Source organism: Ammodytes marinus (genome assembly GCF_949987685.1).
Source record: "Ammodytes marinus genome assembly, chromosome: 18".
NCBI lineage: Eukaryota > Metazoa > Chordata > Actinopteri > Uranoscopiformes > Ammodytidae > Ammodytes > Ammodytes marinus.
The window spans coordinates 16,163,634-16,185,662 of NC_137222.1; the positions used below are offsets into that span (position 1 = coordinate 16,163,634).

Consider the following 22,029-nt stretch of genomic DNA (forward strand, 5'->3'; position numbering starts at 1 on the left):
CAGTTTAATGGACCAAACTCTCTGGAGCTGCAGCGAACGTTTCAGTGTGTGTTTGTGTGTGTGTGTGTGTGTGTGTGTGTGTGTGTGTGTGTGTGTGTGTGTGGTGCTAGGCGAGAGTGTGGGAGTTGTCCAGGATACAGACTAGGGAGTGTGTCCTGCAGTTTGAACAATCACACCCAAACTTCCACTTTACCTCAATCAGCCACTGACCATTTCCCTCCTTTGACCTCTCGTTCCATTTTACTTCCTCTCTGGCTTTCGCTCTCTCTCTTCTGTTTTGCACATTTTGTTCCTTCCCATTCTTCCCTTCAATGTTTTCTTTTCATACATTCTCTTCCTCTGTCTCTCATTTTTTTCTCTCTCTCTGTCCCTGTCTGCATGGTCAATTCATCTCAATCCTGTCCAGTTCAATTCAGTGGGTGCTTTCTCTTCACGAGGGGTTAGAAGTAACTTATTGCGGACACTATTGTTACTGTAACTGATTACCTTTTTCAGGGGATACTTTTGACTATTTTTAGAATCATTAAAAATCCCTAAATGTACTTTGAGTTAAAATGCTGGGAATTTATGATTAAAGCTGAAAATGTCAGACTCTTTTGTTTGTTAATTTTTCTTTTTAGGTTAGCTATTCAGATTGATGGGTGTGGGGTACAATGCCACATCACCGATTCTCATCATCTACGCATATTTTAGATGTTATGAGAAGGATGATACACACTGGACATATAGCCAGTATATCAGAAGGTTGTGTTCATTGTAGGTGTTAACCTTTATTGATGTTGGTCCAGGCCGCTTTTTTCTTCAATATTGTTTAGAAAGGCCAACAGACAAAAGACAAATGATAAAATTATTAAGCTTATTAAAGTTAAAATGTATGAATCACTACAATACATAGTGTGTGTTAGGTAGTGTTAGGTTTGAGTACTACTGTATTTACTCACAGAGTAACTTTGTTATGGCCAAGTCAGGAGGATTTTCTGTATATTTGCATTGAACCTCATTTAATCTGTGATACACCTTTCCAATGATTTAAAAAAAACATATAAGGCATGTTGGAGCATCAGTTAATCAGAGAGAAGTTGGTCTACCGGAAGAATTGTAGCTGTTCAGTCAGGATGCCACATTTGGAGTTGACAGGTGAAACTATTAATAACAGTTAACTCAGAGTTCGTGGGCGACTGTGGCTCAGTTGGTAGAGCGGGTCGGCCGATGATCGAAGGGTTGGAGTTTCGATTCCTGCCCTGCCACCTGTGTCATAGTTGTTGTGTCCTTAGGCAAGACACTTCACCCACCTTGCCTCGTGTGAATGTCGATAGTTAGCCTGCTATCGGTATGTGAATGGTAATGTGGGAAAGGAAAACAGGTCTCCCTTGCAAACGAGTCTTTGGTCTCAATGGGATATACCTGTATAAATAAAGGTTTAAAAAATAAAATAAAAATGGCATTTAAAAATCGCACATGATCTCACTTGGCAAGTAAAGATGCAATCATCATGAAACATTTGCACATATTTTCCTCTTTTCTTTTTTTCTATGATCCTTTCTGTCTCTTTAGGTGTTATGACACCTCCCCCTAGTGTTCACCATCTAGTACTAAGCTCTACTCTACAACAGCAGAGGGGAGGATCAGAGGGTGGAGCTCTGCTTGCATGCACAGGTAAAAAAAATGTTGCAAGGCTGTAAGCCAAAGCCATACAGCAGAGCAAGTAGAGGCTGTTAGGAAGTGGCCAGTGGTGAGAAAAGACATGCAGAGCAGTAAAGGAAGCAAGCAATCAGCCAGATGTTGCTCTTGACTCAATCCAAGTTAGATTTTGAAGGCCTGACTTACAATGGGGAGCTTTGTGGCTGATCTCTTTCTGCTCCTGCTGATTTCCACAGGACACGTTTATGGAGGTAAGACATTGGACAGGAGAGAAACTAACCTGACTGTGAGATGCAGGAGTTGCAAACAGAGAACAGTTATTCTCCAACATCATTGTTGAAGGATGTGATGCATTTATATAATAAAACTGGTGTAGAGCTGTTAAAAAGAGCATGTCAAAATAATGGTTTTAATCTTGGTTAGTGCTGATTTAAGCTTACTTTTTACATGCACACACAAGCTTTGGTTGTTATCCTTAAGTGAATCCTATCATATTTTAATGAGCTGACACAGGAGTTGAGTAATGTTGTAAACAACGTTTTGCTGTTTGCACAGTTCAAATGTGTCTGAGACAGTTAGCATCTTAATATTGAATCCAGTATGATATTTTCTGTAGACAGATGTCAATAAACTGCTTGATACTGGATTCAATTGTGTTTGGATGCTGGCAGGTAAGTATATATTTTTTAATTTGTAAAGCACCCTAATCCCAAAGTGCTTGTATTGCACAGGAGCAATGGTTCCTAAGAGGTCAGTCTGTTCACCAGATGTTCTCTTTGATAGTTTAAACCTTGATTTCATATAGGGCCAGTTCCGCAGACATGGATTAAGCCTAGGCCCGGACTAAATGGAACTTTCAATGGACAATATCGATTACATAGTGATGTAAACAGTGCTTTATGACAAAATGGTGTCATCATTAATACGTTTGGCTTTGCTCTGCACCCAAACATTTTTTTATTTACACACAGCTAAATCCATATATTTAACTGCTGTAAACATGAGCCTTTCCCCAGTGTTTCTACGCACAGCAGTTCATTTTACACTTCACTTAGTTTTGAAAAGCCTTCCAGAGCTGTCTGAGTGGACAATTTTGCAATCAACAGGTCTGATCAAATCAAATATATCAAATGATTTTTCTAAAAAGGTTTGTTGCACATTTCAGGGCCTACTGCATTGTCTCATACAAATTAATCATGGGTCATGTTTAAATTGTATTTAATTTGTCTCCTTGAAGACATTAGAGGTGTGTCTGTGACTGTAGGAAGATTAACAATAATCCAATGTTCACTGGTATCATAGAGGCAGATTAGAAATAGATGGACAGACATGGGTTATACTAACAGCAGGCTTATAGGCTTTATGCAGAGCGGCATGCTGGGTTGGCATGCTGACTGAGTACTTCCCAATGGGAACAGTCTTACAGACCATAATAATAGCCTTGTTATTAAACGTTATATTTTGCAAGCAGTGCATTTAATGATTTAAATAAGATTAGATTAGATTAGATTCACTTTATTATCATTGCACAGTAACAGGTTACAATCATAGATAGTAGGTTACAATACAACAAAATGTAGGTGGGTCTAAACATCAGTTTGAGCAACATGCATGTAAAAATATATTACAGTATGCAATATAACAATCAGCCATTACGAAAAATTTGACCAATTCAGGCATACAATGATAATAAAATATATGCATTCAGTAGAACAGATGTAAAATATAATAATTGTTCCATTGTTTTGGTATTAAAAGTAATTTTGTACTTATTTTTTCTTAATGGATGTTAACCAAGACGACTTTTCCTAATATTAGCCACAAAAGCTTCCTAAAAAAAGCTTAAACTATAGTCACTGTTGGTCAACTGAAACGGTAAACTGTACTCCCTTAATATTAATTAAAATAAATCAGAAATGTTGGCCAACTCGGCAGGTGTTTTAACCGCCGGCAAGAATACATTCTTCTTTACAGCCTGAGCACTATGTACAAATGGTTATGATTTTTCCTTCAGGCAGAAGTCGTTTTTTTTGCTGACTGACTTTATTCCGTTTGATGTGGGAGTATATAGTATAGGCTTACACTTAATTACACCGCCGAATTTGTGAGCTCTACACAGCATATGCCTGAGTAATTACTTCATAAAATGTGTCGTATTTGGTTTTTCTCACCCTCACACTTCTTAACTTTTTTTAGTTAAAATAACTTTTTTTAGTTAAAATAACTGAAGAAGAGTATGAAGAGTATGTTGTGTAAAACTATTTACAATGTATGTGTTTTTTGGATCTGGTTTTTCATTTGAATCATTTAAAATAAATTATTCCTGTTCATTTCCACTGATTGTGCACAAACACACATTCATAGATAGAGATAGGGAGGCTTGGTACATTCCCATCATGTAACTCTTCAATTATAACACCCTATAATGAAATGAGTAAATCAGTGCAGACGAAAGTATGCCAAATGAAAAAAAATGTGAAAGCAGTGGAAATGCTTCTTACATTTTTAGCCACGAAAACTACATGATTTTAGAAATGTAGTAACAACGTGTAAATACCTTATTTGTTACCAACTATATATAATAATTATATCTGGCATACAGTTACGATATCATGGTCAAGAATGAATTTCATTTGTTGTCCTTTAAACCTTTTTATTCATGTGGACCGTTGGTTCACTACATGTGCTGTGAAAAATGTACTATCTGCCAATTAGGTCAACAGTGAAGTGTAATTAGCATCAGTACATTTAAGGTTGACCTGCTCCAAAATGCATTAGTTGTCATTAATTGAATTTGGTTAGAAGGTCTAAAGTGCAGAATAGACACCACATTGACAGACCAGTCAGAACAAACTAATGGAATAGTCTTTGCTTGGAAAAGGCTTTTTGTCACTAAATGTTCACTTAATGTGTTTGGTTTTTGGTAGATGTTTATGTGTAACTGCGAATGTAATTTTATTATCTTTATTTTTGGCAAACGACTTGATCTGACAAAAGCTAAGGCCAATGCCTCCTATTTCATCATTGTAGTGTCGTTCTACGGTGATGGCTACATCCACCTGCGGACAGTGGAGGCCTCAATTCAGACGTTACTTCATGTACGATTTCGAACCTCCAGTCAGACGGGGCTGCTGTTTTTAGCAGCTGGACGCAGAGACTTCTTGCTGCTGGAGATGATATCTGGGCGCCTGCAGGTAAGCTAAATCACATAGTAGGATGGCACTTGTCAAAAGCAACTGACATGATTCATTTCATGGATACCATAGAAATGAGTCAACCCTAAACCTCTGCAGAGGCTGCAACGTAGAGATCCCCCCCACACCCTCAAATAAGAGATAAAATGTGTCCCTTGGGTCATATTAGCTTATATGTATTGGCACTCACCATCCTGAAAACCAGAGAGAATACTGAGCTCACAGTACTTGGTGTTGGGTTACGCGAAGAAGAAAAAAGAACCCCCTGGCACTGGATTAGTTTCAGAACAAGTTCCTTCATGACCAGCTTTAAGAGAGAAGGCTGCAATACTTTAATGAAAATGCCAGGCACGTTTATGGCAAGGCATTGCTTATAAGAGAGAGGAATAATCTTTTGATCCACAGTGATAAACTCTCTTGATTCTGTTTTCAACTTAACATCTCATCAATGTGATATGCCTGCTTTATGTATTTTGCTTATCTTGCAAACCTTTTTTTAACTAATTAAACTTTGTGTTCTGGCATGGAAACATATGAAGACAATGCATTTCATCTCTAGTGGTTACCACCATGTATCCCTCATTCCCTCACTAATTCACCTCTCTTCCTCCCCCTTCATGTGTCAGGTACGTCTGGACCTGGGCTCAGGTGAGCGTTCACTGTGCTCAGAAAAGGGCCTCCATCTCAGGGACCAGGCCTGGCACTCTATGGAGCTGACCCATGACCGCCATAATGTCACCATGACCGTGGACCGAAACTCTCACTCCAGCCTCCGTATGCCAGGACCAGATCTGGAGCTCAGTGTTGAAGACGGGCTTTTTGTTGGCGGGGCACCCGGACTGAACCACCCAAATGTACTCAACATCTCCATCGGGTTTAGAGGTTGCGTAGATGAAGTCGTGTTCAATGAACATAACCTGCTGTCAAGCCTAAGGCCCTATTCTGGGTACAAGAGCGTCCACGAGGTATCTCGGGGCTGTAGTCCGCAGTTTTCTGCAACGCAAGAAGATTCTGTCAGTTTTTTCAGCTCTAAAGCATGTGTCTCTCTCCCGCCCTGGGAGGTGCTCCAGGAGGGGGTGTTTGAATGTGAATTGCACCCTTCTGCAAGAAAAGAGGATGGCATAGTCCTGTATAGCTCTGGCAACCAGGGATGTTTTGTTGCCATAGAGATCAGAGATGGTCAGCTGGTTGCAACGGTAGGAAAAGAACATGGGAGTAAGATTGAGTTGAATTCTCAAATACATGTCCACAACAACTATACCTGGTACCCCATCCAGCTGCACCTGCTGACCCACAGTGTCCAGCTGAAGGTGGGTGAGAAAATAATCAAAGCCAACCTGAATCTGGAGCTGCAGGACATCCAGCTGAAAGGGCCTCTGTTCCTAGGAGGGTTGGACATAGAGGCCCGGGGACAGGCAAGGCGAGCTGGGCTGAAGTCTGCTATGCCTGGCGGAGGAGGCTCCTTTAAAGGCTGCCTTCGAGAAATGAGGGTGAACACCCTAAGAACAGGCCTACCTCATGCTACCGTCACCAAGGACATTACTGTGGGCTGCAAAACAGGGCAAGCTGCAGATGCAGTGACCATCGCCTTCCCAACAGATCGTCCAGAGTTTCGTGTTACAACTACACAATCAATTACCGACAATAAGAAGAATCTTAACTTTTTGTTACTGAGAAAGCTAGAGGTAGCAGAGGGAGGTCGGGCACCACTTGAGCCCAAACACATCAAGGTAGGACTGGTTGTCTCCTGCTGATCTGTTCTTCTAGTTTTCATTCGACAGTGTGTTTTTCTATACATAAATGTCGATAGAAATAATCTGGAGTTATGTCGTTTTCATAATCATAATAATGACAGCACCGTATGTTTCTGTTTTTACTCCCTTCCAGGTGAATCTGGATTTCAAGACATTGGGTATTCATCCCTCTCAGTTGATGTTCCGCATTGAGGGCCAGCCTGTCCACGGCCAGCTCCGGCTAGACCTCACACCAGACCCTGAGGAGTTGCTGGGCAAAGGACAGGAAAGGATTATCACAATAGGAGCAGAAGAGATCGAACGCACATTCAGTATGCTGGACCTTTGGCAGGGCCGGGTGATGTATGTTCACGGTGGGTCAGAGGGCGAGGAGGACTTCTTCATGTTTTCAGTCTTCTCCACCAATAAGAAGGGGCTTCCTGTGTCTCTGAAGGGAAACCGCCTGCACCGGTTTGATATCAGCATTACTCCTGTTAATGATGCCCCTGTGCTCAGCCTGCCGGAGGGAAACCTTTTCACTTTGCTGGAGAACTCTAAACGACGGGTTGGTATAACAGAATGCCCTGGTGGAATGTATTTGTGTGTGTTAAGTATAACATGTGTAAATAATACAACCACAATGTCCCCAGCTTACAACAGATGTGCTGAGGGTGTCGGACCCTGACAGCAGTCCCGCAGAGCTGATGTTTGGCTCCCTGGGAAACCTCCACACTGAGGTGGGACACTTTGAGCACCAGGATTATACTGGCAGGTTTGTGCTATGGCTCGTGAGGATTTACAATACAGTTGCATCTCTTCTTCTAACCAGTCATGGAGGTTTTTTTTGTTGTTGAGTGTGGCTCTTTGTGTGTGTTTATATACTAACATACATATACAGTACATACAGTATATTTATATAGCAACTCTGGAAAAGGAAAGATGCCTCAAAAGGGTTTTGACAGAAGGTGTTTCAGAGACACATGGAAGCTGATGATGTTAAATGTTAAAATTATGACGTCCTGATTCATATTAAAACAAAATATTCAATGAAAAATCACATTTGAATGAAGATAAGTGCCACAAATAAATAGATAAATATCATAAATATGTACTTATGAAGTGGCCTGATTTATTCATAATGTTACTCTGGTAACTAAACTCAAGCAGTGAACAGATTTGTATCTTATAAAACAAGCATCTCCTATTTTTGCTCCAGATCTTTGAACCTCAAGTGGTCAGTTTACCATGAACAAAATGGTGGGACCACTTAATTGTTCTGTAGGCAATCTTGATCACAACTCTCCTTTTGCAGCATCATACAAATGAGCAGAGTAGGACAGAGAACAGAATACTGGAGTTAACAGTATGTATGTATCTTGCATGTATCTTGCAGGGCTGTTAACTTGTTCTCCTTGAATGATCTGGAGGATGGTAAAATCAGCTTTGTCCACTCTGGGGTCCCCACCTCCAGGCTGGGACTTAGGGTCAGCGACGGGCAGAAGGTAAATAATGTATTAGCTTACCAAAGAAACAAAAACCCATACGTAACATAAAGACTATGATATATTAGGTTAGAGATTTTTCTAGCCAGGCAAGTGGCTTTAGGGATGGCAATGTCGATAGTTGGTTGGTACATGACTTTGGTTCAGACTGAAATATCTGTGGACATTCATGGGATTTAGTACCAGTACTAAAAGCCAATGGAATTCCCATTAGCTGTCGTTCTTTGTGTTTAGTGCTAACTAACAAATGTTCACATGCTTACATACATTACAACTCAAATGGTGGAGGATATGTTTCTATTGTCATTGTGAGCATGCTGATGTTAGCATTCAGCTCAGAGCAACGCTGTGTCCATGTCCTTACAGAGCAGCTAGCATGGCTGTACACTCAAGGTCTTGTTGGCTTGTAGATTATTGTTTTTTTCTTTGCACATGGCACACATTTCACATGTTGCCAAGTATCGATAACTGTATAGGCTAGGCTTGATTAACCATATGCTCCAACAGGAACAGTTTTTCTTTGCTCATCTCTTGTTGCCTTCTCTCCTCCCTTCTTAACCTATTTGTGTCTTAAATGCTATCTTCTGTTGTTTCCATTCTCCCTTCCCTTTCCACAGATGAGCAACACAGTAGTTCTGAGGATTATGGCAGTGCCACTTGAACACAAACTGGTGAATAACACCGGACTGGAGGTAAACCAAGGTGGGGCTTCCATCATCACAGGCGTTCATCTTGCAGTGCAAGTAAATGTGGCAGACCAGGCAGCAGAAATCCGCTTTGACGTTACAGAGTTTCCACAGTTCGGTGAGCTTCAGCGGCTGCACTCAAGTGGCGACTGGAAACCAACAACTTCCTTCACTCAGAAGCTTTTAGAAAAAGAACGGATCCGATACGTGAACACTTACCATGGCCTTCAGACTCAGAACAACATCACAGATCGCTTCAAATGTAAAATCAGCGTTGGTTCCCTGGCTACAGAGGAGGTTGTCTTCCTCATTGTGGTACGCTGGATCCAATTCAAGGTCACACGCAGCAGAATGGAGGTCAATGGTGTTCAGACTATTGCTGTCACTCCAGAGGACCTCCATGTGATTTCTAAAGGTGTTAAACTCAATGAGAGCGAACTCTACTTCAGGCTCCTAACAGCACCAAAGAAAGGACAGCTCTTTCTCAACAACAACGTTCTACGAAGGAATTCAATCTTAAGCCAAAAGAATATCACAGATGGCCTGGTAAAGTACGAGCTGCTCAACAGGCTGCAAGACGACACAAGAGACATCTTCAGCTTTCAAGTGTTTTCTACACATGCCAACTCAACAACGTATGACTTTAGAATCAACATTAAAGCCGGGTCATCCGTGATCAGAGTCATAAACAAAGGTCTTTCAATCCTAGAAGGAGGAAGTAAAGTCATCGACAAAGATATGCTGTTCGCTCACACAGCAAGTAACCGGGAGGTCCACTACAGTGTCACAGCGAGCCCAAGGCACGGGCAAATAAGGAGAATCAACCTCTCCAACTCGACTTCCATCAACGACAACATTGTGACATTCACAAATCAGGATATCCATGAGGAGAGGGTCATGTACGTCCACGATGACAGCGAAACCAAACAGGATTCTTTCACTTTTGAAATTATGGTTTACACAACCTACAAGTACACCAGCAAGAAAAAGGATAGAAACCCAAGTGAACACACCTTTAATATCTCTGTGCAGCTCGTCAATGATCAGAAACCAGTCAGGGTTGTGGATAAGGTCTTCCATGTAGCCCGCGATGGGCAGAGGCTGGTGACGTTGAATGACCTCCGTTACAGGGACGATGATTCTGACTTTGAGGACAGTTGGTTGGTGTACACGCGGAGGGGGATTCCCATGGGAGAGCTGGTGCTGGCCAGCGATACCAGTCACAAGCTGTACCAGTTCACACAGCGGGATCTCGAGCAGGTTAGCACAATTTGGACATCCAGGTGGTAGAATAGTTGGTTGAACTTAACTCAAAGGTATATGGATTTTCGGCTTTAGTTTCAAGATTTTTTTGTGTCATGATGTTCAACATCTGGCCAGGAGAAATCCTCTTGAACAAGGAAACTAGATTGTATGCTTACAAATGACTACACACGGATTTGGGGCAAAAAGTTTGCTTAAGACAAAAATGTCAGAGATGCAAGGAATTTTCTATCATCTCACTGTGCATATTGAAAATTCCCTGCTCAATAGTTTGCACAATACTGCACAAATAATATTTTTCAGATTCATTGTAATTTTTCGGTTTTCTATCTTCTCGCCTCTCAGAAAAAGGTGTTGTTTGTCCACAGAGGAGTGAGCTTCGGGCGGTTCGTGATTTTCATATCAGATGGGAAACATTATGTTTCAACTCTGCTGGAGGTATGTGTAGTGTCTTAACACTTCATGCATTTAATGGTTTTATGAATGTATTCATATTTTAAAGGAAACCAATTAGCGTTGATCAACTTCACTTTCAATAATTACAATTATGTTGATTAGCCATTGAAATAACCAAATACAGACAACATGTAAAAATAGAAGGTGAGCAAAAAACCCACCTCAAAAAAACTGTTAAAAATATAAAAAGGCATGCAGGATGTGTAGTAAAAAATAAAATCCACTTTGATTTTTCAAGTTGGAATCTTCATATTAATACTTTTCTATTATTTATTAGTAGTTTACATTGTGTGAATTATGGCTCCTACGAATGATTTGGTGGAGATGAATTATCGTACAGGATTTTTAGTGTGAAAACAAGTAAACCTAGTGATGTAAAGTAAGTTACACATTTACTGACTGCTGCTGTGAACAATTAATTTTCGTTTCTGTTGTGTGACTGGCTGGTGCAGGTGATGGCCCAGGATCCTTACCTTCAGACTGAGAACAACACAGGCCTGGCTGTCCAGCGAGGTGGGGTCACGACTTTGACCTCTGCTCACCTCAGCATCTTCAGCAACCTTGACATTCGAGACCCGCAGGAATTGACATACGCCGTCTTCCTTCCACCCAAACACGGCGTGCTCTGCTTTAACGATGGAGATCGCGAGACTGTAACAGAAGCAGATGCAATTTCATTATTCACCCAGGGGGATCTGGTAGCGGGACGCCTGGCGTATCACCACGACAGCAGCCATGAGTTGTCAGATGGGTTCAATGTCACGGCAAGAGTAAGGGAGAAGAGCTCAGAGAGACCCATTAACAAAGGGAGGAGGGAGGTACAGCTGGACATTGGAGTACCAATAAAAATCTACCTGGAGAGTCACCAGAGGCCGCCAATGGTCATAAGTAACAGTCCAGTGGTGGTTAGAGAGGGAGAGAATGTCTCCATAAGCAGGGAGCACTTGGAGGTAAGCCAATTCACATTATACGGTATATGATTAATTTATTACTGAACCCGGGTTGTAACTCTCCAGCCTGTGTTTGATTCAAATATATCACCTTGTTACTTAATAGTGAGGCTTGTATTGCATTTGAAATATTCCATATCATTTCCAAACATGTACTTTTCTGTTTGAACAGGTGGTTCATGAAGACAGCCAGCCCTCAGAAATAGTTTTTACTGTCCAAAGTCCTTCCCCCCTGGGCCTGCTTCAGAAGTCTTCCCCCAATGACAAGCACCAGAACAACAATGGAGAAAAGCAGCACCTCTATCAAGTACATCCAATATTTAACCAATTTTCCTTTTAGATTTAGAGTTGACTGAGTGGAGTCACTCAGAAGATGAAGATTCTCCAGTATGTTCGCCAGCTGCCTGCAAACCGTTTGTTTGCTTTGGTGCTGGGCAGGTTTTGTACATAGGGTTAGGCGGATAGGGCTTAAAGTTCTGGGAGCCTATTTTTTTGACAAGCTCCTAACTATGAGCCAGGGGGTCCTTAACCAACACAAGATTTCTTCTGAATGGTTGAAACCGTTCTGGTTAGTGTCAAACAAAAACATCACTTCTGGGTGTATCTTCTCTATTGCTCCATGCAGGCCATCAGAGGACAGCCAACAAACTCCTTCACACAGGAGGACCTCAACCAGGGACTGATCACTTACCATCAGCAGGCTGCAGGAATCACCAACGACTCTGTTCTTTTGGAGGCGACCAACGGGGTCACAAAAGCCGGACCTATCAGGCTGGACATCGATATCATCCCTATGCTGCTCCCTCTACTGGTACAGAAAGTGTGTCTAGATGTTTATGACAGTGAGATGCAACGTCTTACCAAGGTCATTTCCATCATCTATTGGTTGATCCTGCAGGTGTCTGACTTGACCCTTGATGAGGGCTCGTCGCTGCCCCTAACCTCTGACATCATCCAGGTGGCCAATCATCACTTCTCAGGGATGAACTTCTTGTACCAGGTCGTCGTTCCACCACGGCACGGACACTTGGAGCATAGTCGGATCCCGGGGATGCCCATCACTGCTTTCACTCACACTGAGGTTTGACTGGGCATACATACACAAAAATATATGGAAGTGATATGGAGTTATTATTTGATCAGCACCATCCATGTTAGAATCCATCTCTATTGGAATCTCCTCCACCTCGTTTCTGTTTCCAGGTTGAACGTGAGTACATCTCCTATATCCACGACGGCAGCGACACACTGAGAGACAACTTTACTATTGTGGCCAATCAGACAGAAATCAGGAAGCACAGTTTGCCCTGCACAGCTCACATCAATGTCACACCTGTCAATGATGAGACTCCTGTTGTTACCACCAACAAGGGTCTGAAGGTAAGGGGGGAGGGTGACAATATACACCCATTGGATTATGATTATTGTCAGACCAAATGAAGGAGTCTAAAGAGAGGCTGAATATTTAATTACTGATCCCTTCTGCTTAGGTTTTTGAGCAAATAAATATAAGAAACATACAGTATCTCACAAAAGTGAGTACACCCCTCACTTTTCTTCAACTATTTCATTATATCTTTCCATGGGACAATACTGAAGAAATGACACTTTGATACAATGTAAAGTAGTCAGTGTACAGCTTGTATAACAGTGTAAATTTATTGTCCCCTCAAAATAACTCGACACAGAGCCATTAATGTTTAAACTGCAGGCAACAAAAGTGAGTACACCCCTAAGTGAAAATGTCCAAATTGGGCCCAAAGTGTCAATATTTTGTGTTGCAACCATTATTTTCCAGCACTGCCTTAACCCTCTTGGGCATGGAGTTCACCAGAGCTTCACAGGTTGCCACTGGAATCCTCTTACACTCATTCATGACAGCATCACGGAGCTGGTCGATATTAGAGTCCTTGTGCTCCTCCACCTTCCGTTTGAGGATGCCCCAAAGATGCGCAATAGGGTTTAGGTCTAGAGACATGCTTGGCCAGTCCATAACCTTTACCCTCAGCTTCTGTAGCAAGGCAGTGGTCGTCCTGGAGGTGTGTTTGGGGTCGTTATCATGTTGCAATACTTCCCTGCGTCCCAGTTTACGAAGGTTCAGTGCACATGCTCAGCGTCATATCCAGAGGTTGGCTTTGGAAAATAGACGTATGAGTGCTGCCAGCATTGCTGCAGGTCTTGAAGGGGTGGGGGGTCAACCTGTCAGTGCTCAGACCATACGCCGCACTCTGCATCATACTGGTCTGCATGGCTGTTGTCCCAGAAGGAAGCCTATTCTAAAGATGATGCACAAGAAACCCCACACAAATTTTGCTGAAGACAATCAGACTACAGACATGGATGACTGTAACCATGTCCTGTGGTCTGATGAGACAAAGATAAACTTATTTGGTTCAGATGGTGTTAAGTGTATGGGGTGGCAACCAGGTGAGGAGTACAAAGAAAAGTGTGTCTTGCCTAGAGTCAAGCATGGTGGTTGGAGTGTCATGGTCTGGGGCTGCATGAGTGCTGCCAGCACTGGGGATCTACAGTTCATTGAATGCTAACATGTACTGTGACATACTGAAGCAGAGCATGATCCCCTCCTTTCGGGAACTGGGCCGCAGGGCAGTACTGCAATATGATAACGACCCCAAACACACCTCCAAGACGACCACTGGCTTGCTACAGAAGCTGAGGGTAAAGGTGATTGACTGGCCAAACATGTCTCCAAACCCAAACCCTATTGAGCATCTTTGGGGCTTCTTAAAATGGGAGATGGAGGAGCGCAAGGTCTCTAATATCCAACAGCTTTGTGATGCTGTCATGAAAGGGTGTAAGAGGATTCCAGTGGCAACCTGTGAAGCTCTGGTGATCTCCATGTGCAAGAGGGTTAAGGCAGTGCTGGAAAATAATGGTTGCAACACAAAATATTGACACTTTGGGCCCAATTTGGACATTTTTTCTTAGGGGTGTACTCACTTTTGTTGCCAGCACTTTAGACAATAATGGCTGTGTGTCGAGTTATTTTGAGGCAACAGTAAATTTACACTGTTATACAAGCTGTACACTGACTACTTTACATTGTATCAAAGTGTCATTTCTTCAGTGTTGTCCCATGAAAAGATATAATGAAATATTTGAAGAAATGTGAGGGGTGTACTCACTTTTGTGAGATACTGTACATGATCAGAGTTTCTCAAATTAAAAAACCCATTCAGAGGCCTTGTCCGACGAAATCCTCGCTTGCAACTTGTAAAAACACAACAATTTGTTTCTTCATTTCTATTGGCTAAACATTAAACAAATTAAATCAAAAGCTATAATCAGTCAACGTTAGAGGTGCTGGTAGGCTTTATTTTTTCGTTGACCAAGCCGGGCTAGGGCTATCCGTTTCTAGTCTCCATTCTGAGCTAAACGAATTGTCTGCTGCCTATAGCTTCATCTTTGGCCACGGACATGGGCAAAGAAAGTTATTCTTACCTAACTCTTTGCAACAAAGCAATAAATAAATTAATTAATTAATGCATTCATTCATTCAAACTATTCTTTAAAAAATAGATTAATTGCCTTACTATCTTTCCTTCCATACCTCCTTTTGTTTACTCAGGCATGGGTGGATTCAGTGACAGAAATCACCATAGCCGATCTTAGTGCAGAGGATTCAGACACTCCATCCGAGGGGCTGGAGTTTGTCGTAACACCACCCAGTAACGGCCACCTGGCCCTGAAGAGCGCCCCCTCCAGACACATACTGAACTTCACCCAGAATCACATACAAACTGGACAACTGTTGTTTGTGCACAGTGGTGAGTATATTTAGATATTTGTATCATTTTGTAGACATTTAGACTAGCAGATAAGTCAGATGGGTCTGGAATAAATGAAGGAAAAAAACATTTTCTTTCTTAATGTCGACTCTGTTCTTGTGTAGGTGCTTTGTCGGGTGGCTTTCACTTCCAGGTGAATGACGGTGTGAACTTTGCTCCTCGCCAGATCTTCAGCACAACAGCCCACTCTCTGGTCCTCAAATTGCAGAGAAACCATCCAATGGAGGTCTACCCAGGTAGGGTTAGGGTTGTATAATGAGAAACCTAGTTCAACACCCTTCACTAAAGTATATGGTCCTAGGCATCTCTTTGCTTTCATATCCACACTGGTGAACCCGGTGAAACCAGCCTGTTAATCTAGCACTTTTATTTCCCCAATTTTTTTCCTGTTGAAAGTGTTTAATAGTTTGAGATGTATTCCTCCTCGTTCATAAGATGAAATACAGTAGGACAAAGGAAATCTATCCAAATGCAGTTATATAACTATGGCACTGGGTGGCATCAGCAGTCTAAGCTGCGATACGTTACTGCCTACACAAACACATTACATTGCATTACGTCTGGGCTCAGTCAGTGCCAAGCTGATAGTGCCACTTTCCACTTTATTCAAGAGGTCAAGTGGTTCTAAACATACACACTTATCAGTAGTCTCTCTGGGTCAAGGTTAAATAGGTGAAGGAGTTATACTCTGGTATATGCCAAGTATGGAAACATTAATAATTTATAGTAGTTGTTGACTTCAACAATATAAATGAGTTAAGGTGATTAATAAAATTAACTTGTGACTTTATTGGTATCACAATACATTATTTTCTATGACATGATACAATTTATAATGTATGCCTTCAGATACAGTGTGAATTATGATTGACAAAGACTCCTGTAGGCCAGTAGATAACCTCTGGGCGAAATCACAGGTGGGTAATGTGAGATGTCCTCAGACATAACAGCACTGAGTGGGAACTCTGCCTTATTTGGGCTACTGAAATTCATTATACATTCATGTTAGTTAGACTATTGCTTCTAGGGTATAACTAAAAATGCTTCTATTCACTTTATATACAATGTCTCACGTACTGTTGACTGGATTTGTTTTTTGAATCGCTCCAATTGTCACAAGCAGAAAGAGATTAATAAAGCACTTCTTTTTCTTCTTCTTTTTTCAAAGGCTCTATGAAACCAATCTCTGAGCAGGAGCTTAAAGCCATAACCAACGACCTCCTGGACATCAACAGGAACCTCTCTGTGGTGTTTGCAGTGACCGATCCCCCTACACTGGGTCGCCTGGTCCAACATATGCCCGACAACTCTACCCGAAACATTTCCACATTCACACAAGGCATGGTAGGGATTCTTGATTCTTGACCAAAGCAGGAATGTAGTTTACCTCAATACAAAATGCTTACCTTTCTCTCTCCTCATTTCTTCTTCTCTGTCTCTCAGGTGAATGACAGAGTTGTCTTTTACGATCAGAACAAGCCACAGTCAGTGGGATGGTCGGCTGCAGACTCTTTCTCGTTCACAGTGTCCTCTCCACCTGCATTCCTTCCTCCACACAAATTTACCATTTTAATCTCCAATCAGGCCAATGGACATCACAACAACACCCAACGCAAGACCAGACTACTCAACAATGCAGGTAGTATGTGTGACTATGTCTGGGCAAAAATATATCTTTTAAATATATTGCATTCTCCCTCTCGGTACAACATTGTGGGTATGCCTCGGGTATGGCCAATGTGAATTTATGACATGTATGTTGTGGTTTATGGAAATCTATGGAAATATGAAGCTGGATAAATACTTGCACCAGGAACAATATTAGTTCAGGAGGACCAATGGAGGTTTTTGTATCTGTCCCTAAGGTGCTGTGGTGGCCGAGGGAGGCAGGGTGAAGATTGACAGCTCTGAACTCGATGCCTCAAATCTCCTCGCGAAGGTTCCCGAGGCCCACCGGAAAGACCACCACATCCTGTACAGAGTGATTTCCCTGCCCCGCCACGGGTCTCTGTCTATACAAGGACACGACCTCGACAGGTGCTAGGCTCCGTTCTAAGTGTTTCAATAAGTGAAATAAAAAATATAATCAATATGAGTCAAAGGAAGACATAAATACATCATTTCAACACAAAAACACAGACACTGCAGTGGAACCTGTATAAATCGTCAAAAAGAGGATTTGTTATATTTGCGCTTGTTTAAAATTCACAACAGAAACATTCACAACAAACTATTAACACTAATTGACCACAATAATTAGTACTCAGTATAAATGTTTCTTTTCTCAGGAGCCAACCTGATTTCTCCCAGGCTACCCTGAACAAGTTTGGCCTCACGTACATCCACGACGACTCGGAGACGACCAGCGACAGCTTTACTTTCCGGGCCTGGGTGGCTCCTCTGGATCTTTCCTCCTCTTCCTCTGTGTCTTCCTCCATGTCTGCTTTGTCCTCTGATTCCTCCTCCCCTCTCTATTCAGCCTCATCTACAGAGACGTTCAACATCACAGTGACACCGGTCAACGACCAGCCACCGCTCATCAGGAGCAGAGCACCCAACATGAAGGTTGTGGTGGGGGAGAGAGTAGTACTTGGACCGGATAATCTGCAGGTGGGCCAGTGTTAAGAATTGTTTTTTCTGGTGATCCACAGAACTATCTACAGCTAGCATAAGTATAACAATTTTACAATTATGGATAACTGATGCAACATTTTTATTGATGGCATTAGGGGATCAGAATCCACAGTATTCCTCAGATGCATAAAGCATCAAAAATCATGAAGTGGCAATAATAACAGGGATGGTGATATCAAGTGTAATTCTACCACCAACTTTTATACATATAATATTTGGGATAAAGGATAAGTTTTCCACATCCACTGTGAAAAATTAAACAGCTTTCTATGTTTTTGAGAGCGTCAACAATAATTCAATACGAATGTCTACTTTGGGTGAACAATTCCTCTTAGACTCACTAAAATACAAACCTGTCAATGTCCAGGTGGAGGACCATGACACCCCTCCAGAGGAGCTGCACTACCTTGTCCTCAGTAAGCCCAACAACGGCTACCTGACGCTGGGGGAGAGACCAGAGCCAGTCACCTCCTTCACCCAGTACGACATCAACCACGGCCGGCTGCACTTTACTCAACAGGTGAACACTCAGTATGCAAAGGTAGACTTTACTGCTCCGATTCTTTGTTTTGTTTTTCTCTTGAATGGTTGGGCATATTTCCAGGAGTGTGACATTTTTTCATATGATTATTAAATTATATATCAACAGTTGATGGTGGTCCCTGAAGAACAAATGTGTTTTGATCCAGTCACTAGGGGTCACCAAAGATATAAAAAGTTCTGGTCCTACAAATCAGAGCAGTTTTTCAATGTCCAACTTTAGGCTGGAAAAATATAAATTAGGCCTGGTTTAGAAGCATAGCTGCTCTAAAATCCAAAGCATCTTAAAGTCTACTGTGCTACTATTAGGTCTTTGGCTTCTTCAATGTATTGTTCCTTTTCAGGGGCATTTTATTTCCACACTTTTGGGTGGGTGTTGAAATCCTATTTTAGTGATTTAAAACCTGCTTGAGATCTGACATGCTTGAGCATGTCATAATGTTATCGAAGTCATCATCGCTGTTTGATAATGCTGCAGAGAGAAGGGCTATTTTTAATGTCTACTCAAGTTTCTTTTATTTTTCCTGTCAGGGTGAGCCCTCAGCAGGTGTTTTCTACTTCAACATAACCGACGGCCACCACGGTCCACTCTACAGACTGTTTAGCTTGGAGGTGATAAAGCCCTCCGTCTCCATGGTGAACAACACTGGCCTGTCCCTGGTTCAAGGCAAGACCGCTGTTGTCCTGACAACCGACCAGCTTGCAGCTCAAACCAACAGTCACAGCCCGGCCAACATCACCTACACAGTCACCACACCCCCTCGCCACGGACGCATTGCTATCAATGACCAAGAGGTCACGACCTTTCACCATGAAGAGCTGCAGTTTGGTAGTGTTGTCTACCATATGACCGATTTCAGCGAATCAGAAGACAGCTTTCAGGTGTCAGCGTCAGCCTCATCCCACGGTGTTGACTATGGAAATGTTACAGCACAGATGGTGAAGGTAACAGTGAGGCCTCTGATCTACCTGAGGGAGCAAGTACGCGTGCCCAGTGGTATCGCTGTCAAACTGGGGAAAGCCATGATGGATGCCTCTGAGCTGGCTAGAATCAGCAGAGCCGACCCGGTCTTCGAGGTTCTGTCCCCACCCAAACATGGAAAACTAGTCAAGGTACAGCTGTTCATGGTAGGCTTTTGATAATGCTCAGAAGAAAATGCCATACTGGTGTTTTTGCAGCCTAGGCTGTGTATTAACACTGGATTTCTTTTTTCAGCACACACACACAATATGTTTACAGGAAGTGGATCGTGACGAGATATTCACTGATCTTGACAAAACATTATTTGGCAACAAGCATTTTTCAATATCGCTGACTCCAATTTTAATTCATGCAGAAGGAAATTATTTTCCAGGTTGCTCAAAAATTACAGACACAAAAACAAAGAATACAAAATAAGTTAAATATAAAATATTGCACATGACAGTTACCACAACATTGAAAGGTGGTAGGATACTGATGTTGAGAGTAGTACTGACGATAATATTATTGATATTATTGTTCTCAGTCAAAGTTTTAAGTTCCTTTACAGGTAGCCATTATTTTACATTCCTTAAATTGCTCTTAAGCTATTCTGTACGTCATTTAATCATCTAATATGTATCAGTTCACTCTCCCTGTACTGTCTCTGTATGCAGATAACCTCTGACCCTTCCCGAGCCTCAGAGGTCCTGACATCTTTTACCTTCAGAGACGTGGTGCAAGGCCGCGTCGCCATCGAGGAGACTCTCAGCGACAGTGACAACAACCAGCTCCACCAGGACTATTCACCTCTCACCACCACAGCTCATGGCCACGCTCCTGCCACGCCCCTCAACGACTCCTTTGTCTTCCTACTCAAGGCGGGAAACGTCCAGCCGGCCAAGGGCGAGCTGCACTTCACCATTTTCCCCCACCACCAGATGCATCATGGTCCTAGAGGCTCCAATAAAGCCGACGGCGTAAGTCACGATCAAGCCACGACCTGTCAGCCGACATATAATAAGACTACTGTCGCAGGGGGGGCCGTGGTGGATGTCACTCCCCACATTTCGTCCCACAAGAACCACAACAGGACGCAACACAAGTTGAGACACACACACAGTCGCTGGGGGAACCACACACGGAGTCACGGAGGAAGACCAGTGAGCGTGACAGCAGAGGGTGACAGTCTTGCCACTCCTTCAAAAACAAAAAGGGACAAAAACGGTCCAGCCCACCCGCCTCCCGACACACGCCCGGTCTACACTGAACCCCTGCCTCGCCCGGCCGCGGACCCTCTCCTCATCATCCTGCCTCTGCTGTCCTGTCTGCTTCTCATCGTGATCCTGGTGGTTTTGATCGTGGTGTTCCGCAGACGCAAAGAGAAGCGGGCCCGGCTCCTCCTCCAGCAGATCGCGGCGGTGATGTCCCCCAGCGAGGGCAGCCCTTACCTGGGCAGGGCGGAGAGGAGCGTGGCCGTGCCCACTGTGGTGGTCACCCAGCTGCTGGGCCCCGCAGGCTACCCCACCTCACCCAGGGTCCCCATCAGTCCTAGGAGGAGCAGTCTGGCCCCCGGGATGACCTTCTGGGGGCCATGTGATGCTGCTGCTGGTGGAGGAGCTTATGGTGGTGGACATGGGAATATAAGAGGTGGAAACAGTAGAGAGAGACATAGTATATCTTGTGGTAGCCCCGTACCAGGTGTCAAGACCTTACTGAGAGTTTCTAGGTCCCCTACACCACCCCTCAAAGACAACCAGTACTGGGTTTGATGGAAGTATATTCAAAGGACAACTGTGCCTTGAAGGTGTATATGGCTTGTGTGGACCCTCCAGGGGACATCTATAGGCACATTATGAGCTTTTTAAAAAAGAGGACAGAATTGTGCACATTTGTTGAAGAAAATGTTTGCTTTTTTTTAGTAGTAAAAGTACGATTGCCATTATTTTTAATTAATTTCACTGAACCAACTTCAACTGAACACGTCTTTGTTGTAGCAGAACCGTGTGAACACCAAGGCACTCTTGTTGGAACAGGTCAGGATGACTCTGAAGCCTATGTGCCGCAATGTTTTTTGTTTACTGTTTGCTCTGCATGAGCCGGATCAATATGGCTTTTACCCTTTTTCAACAAGGTTTGATCTTCTACTATAAGATTCCCACTGCACCAAATAACTCCCTGTCAGATATATTTTTTCCACCCACTACCAAAAAAAGAAGCGCTCCTTTTGTCTGTCTTTCTACATCTCTGTTGTAGTGGCAACATACTGAAAAAGTCTACCCAGTTACCTAGGAGGTGTGCGCTACGATTGAAAGTAAACACAATCCATTATTACTGATTAGGCAGCTGTTTGCCATTGTCATTTCCACATATTTTCCTGTTTTTGCAAAACTTTCCCGATGTGCACAACCAACACTGGTCTCTTTATACAAAAGCCAATGATTGATTCTTCAAGACACTGGTTTTAACCTCTTTAGTTGTGATGAATATTACACAGTATTATATTTTCTGAATTGTTACCGAACAAAGAAGTGAAACATAGACTGGGGTTTATTGCAGGTGATGTTAAAATAGTTAGATTACTAGACTTAGACAAATTAGACTTAACTGTGAGTGAGTAATGCAAGTGGTAACAAACACCTCGCCTAAAATGTTGAAAC

General features: G+C 42.7%; 1 protein-coding gene across 1 annotated transcript; it reads left to right on the forward strand.

Moving 5' to 3' along the window:
• The first annotated feature begins 1,742 nt into the window (after positions 1–1,742).
• LOC307265193 (chondroitin sulfate proteoglycan 4-like) lies at positions 1,743–21,770 on the forward strand. The gene is made up of 22 exons (XM_080046813.1): positions 1,743–1,892; positions 4,672–4,835; positions 5,462–6,565; positions 6,723–7,133; positions 7,219–7,340; positions 7,962–8,070; positions 8,688–10,016; positions 10,365–10,457; positions 10,928–11,425; positions 11,598–11,732; positions 12,051–12,236; positions 12,324–12,506; positions 12,629–12,805; positions 15,015–15,213; positions 15,339–15,470; positions 16,403–16,578; positions 16,678–16,873; positions 17,100–17,271; positions 17,523–17,844; positions 18,236–18,388; positions 18,940–19,521; positions 20,047–21,770. Exons 1-22 carry the CDS (start codon positions 1,829–1,831, stop codon positions 21,139–21,141), a joined length of 7,602 nt encoding a protein of 2,533 aa, XP_079902939.1. The 5' UTR covers positions 1,743–1,828; the 3' UTR covers positions 21,142–21,770.
• The last annotated feature ends 259 nt before the right edge of the window (positions 21,771–22,029 follow it).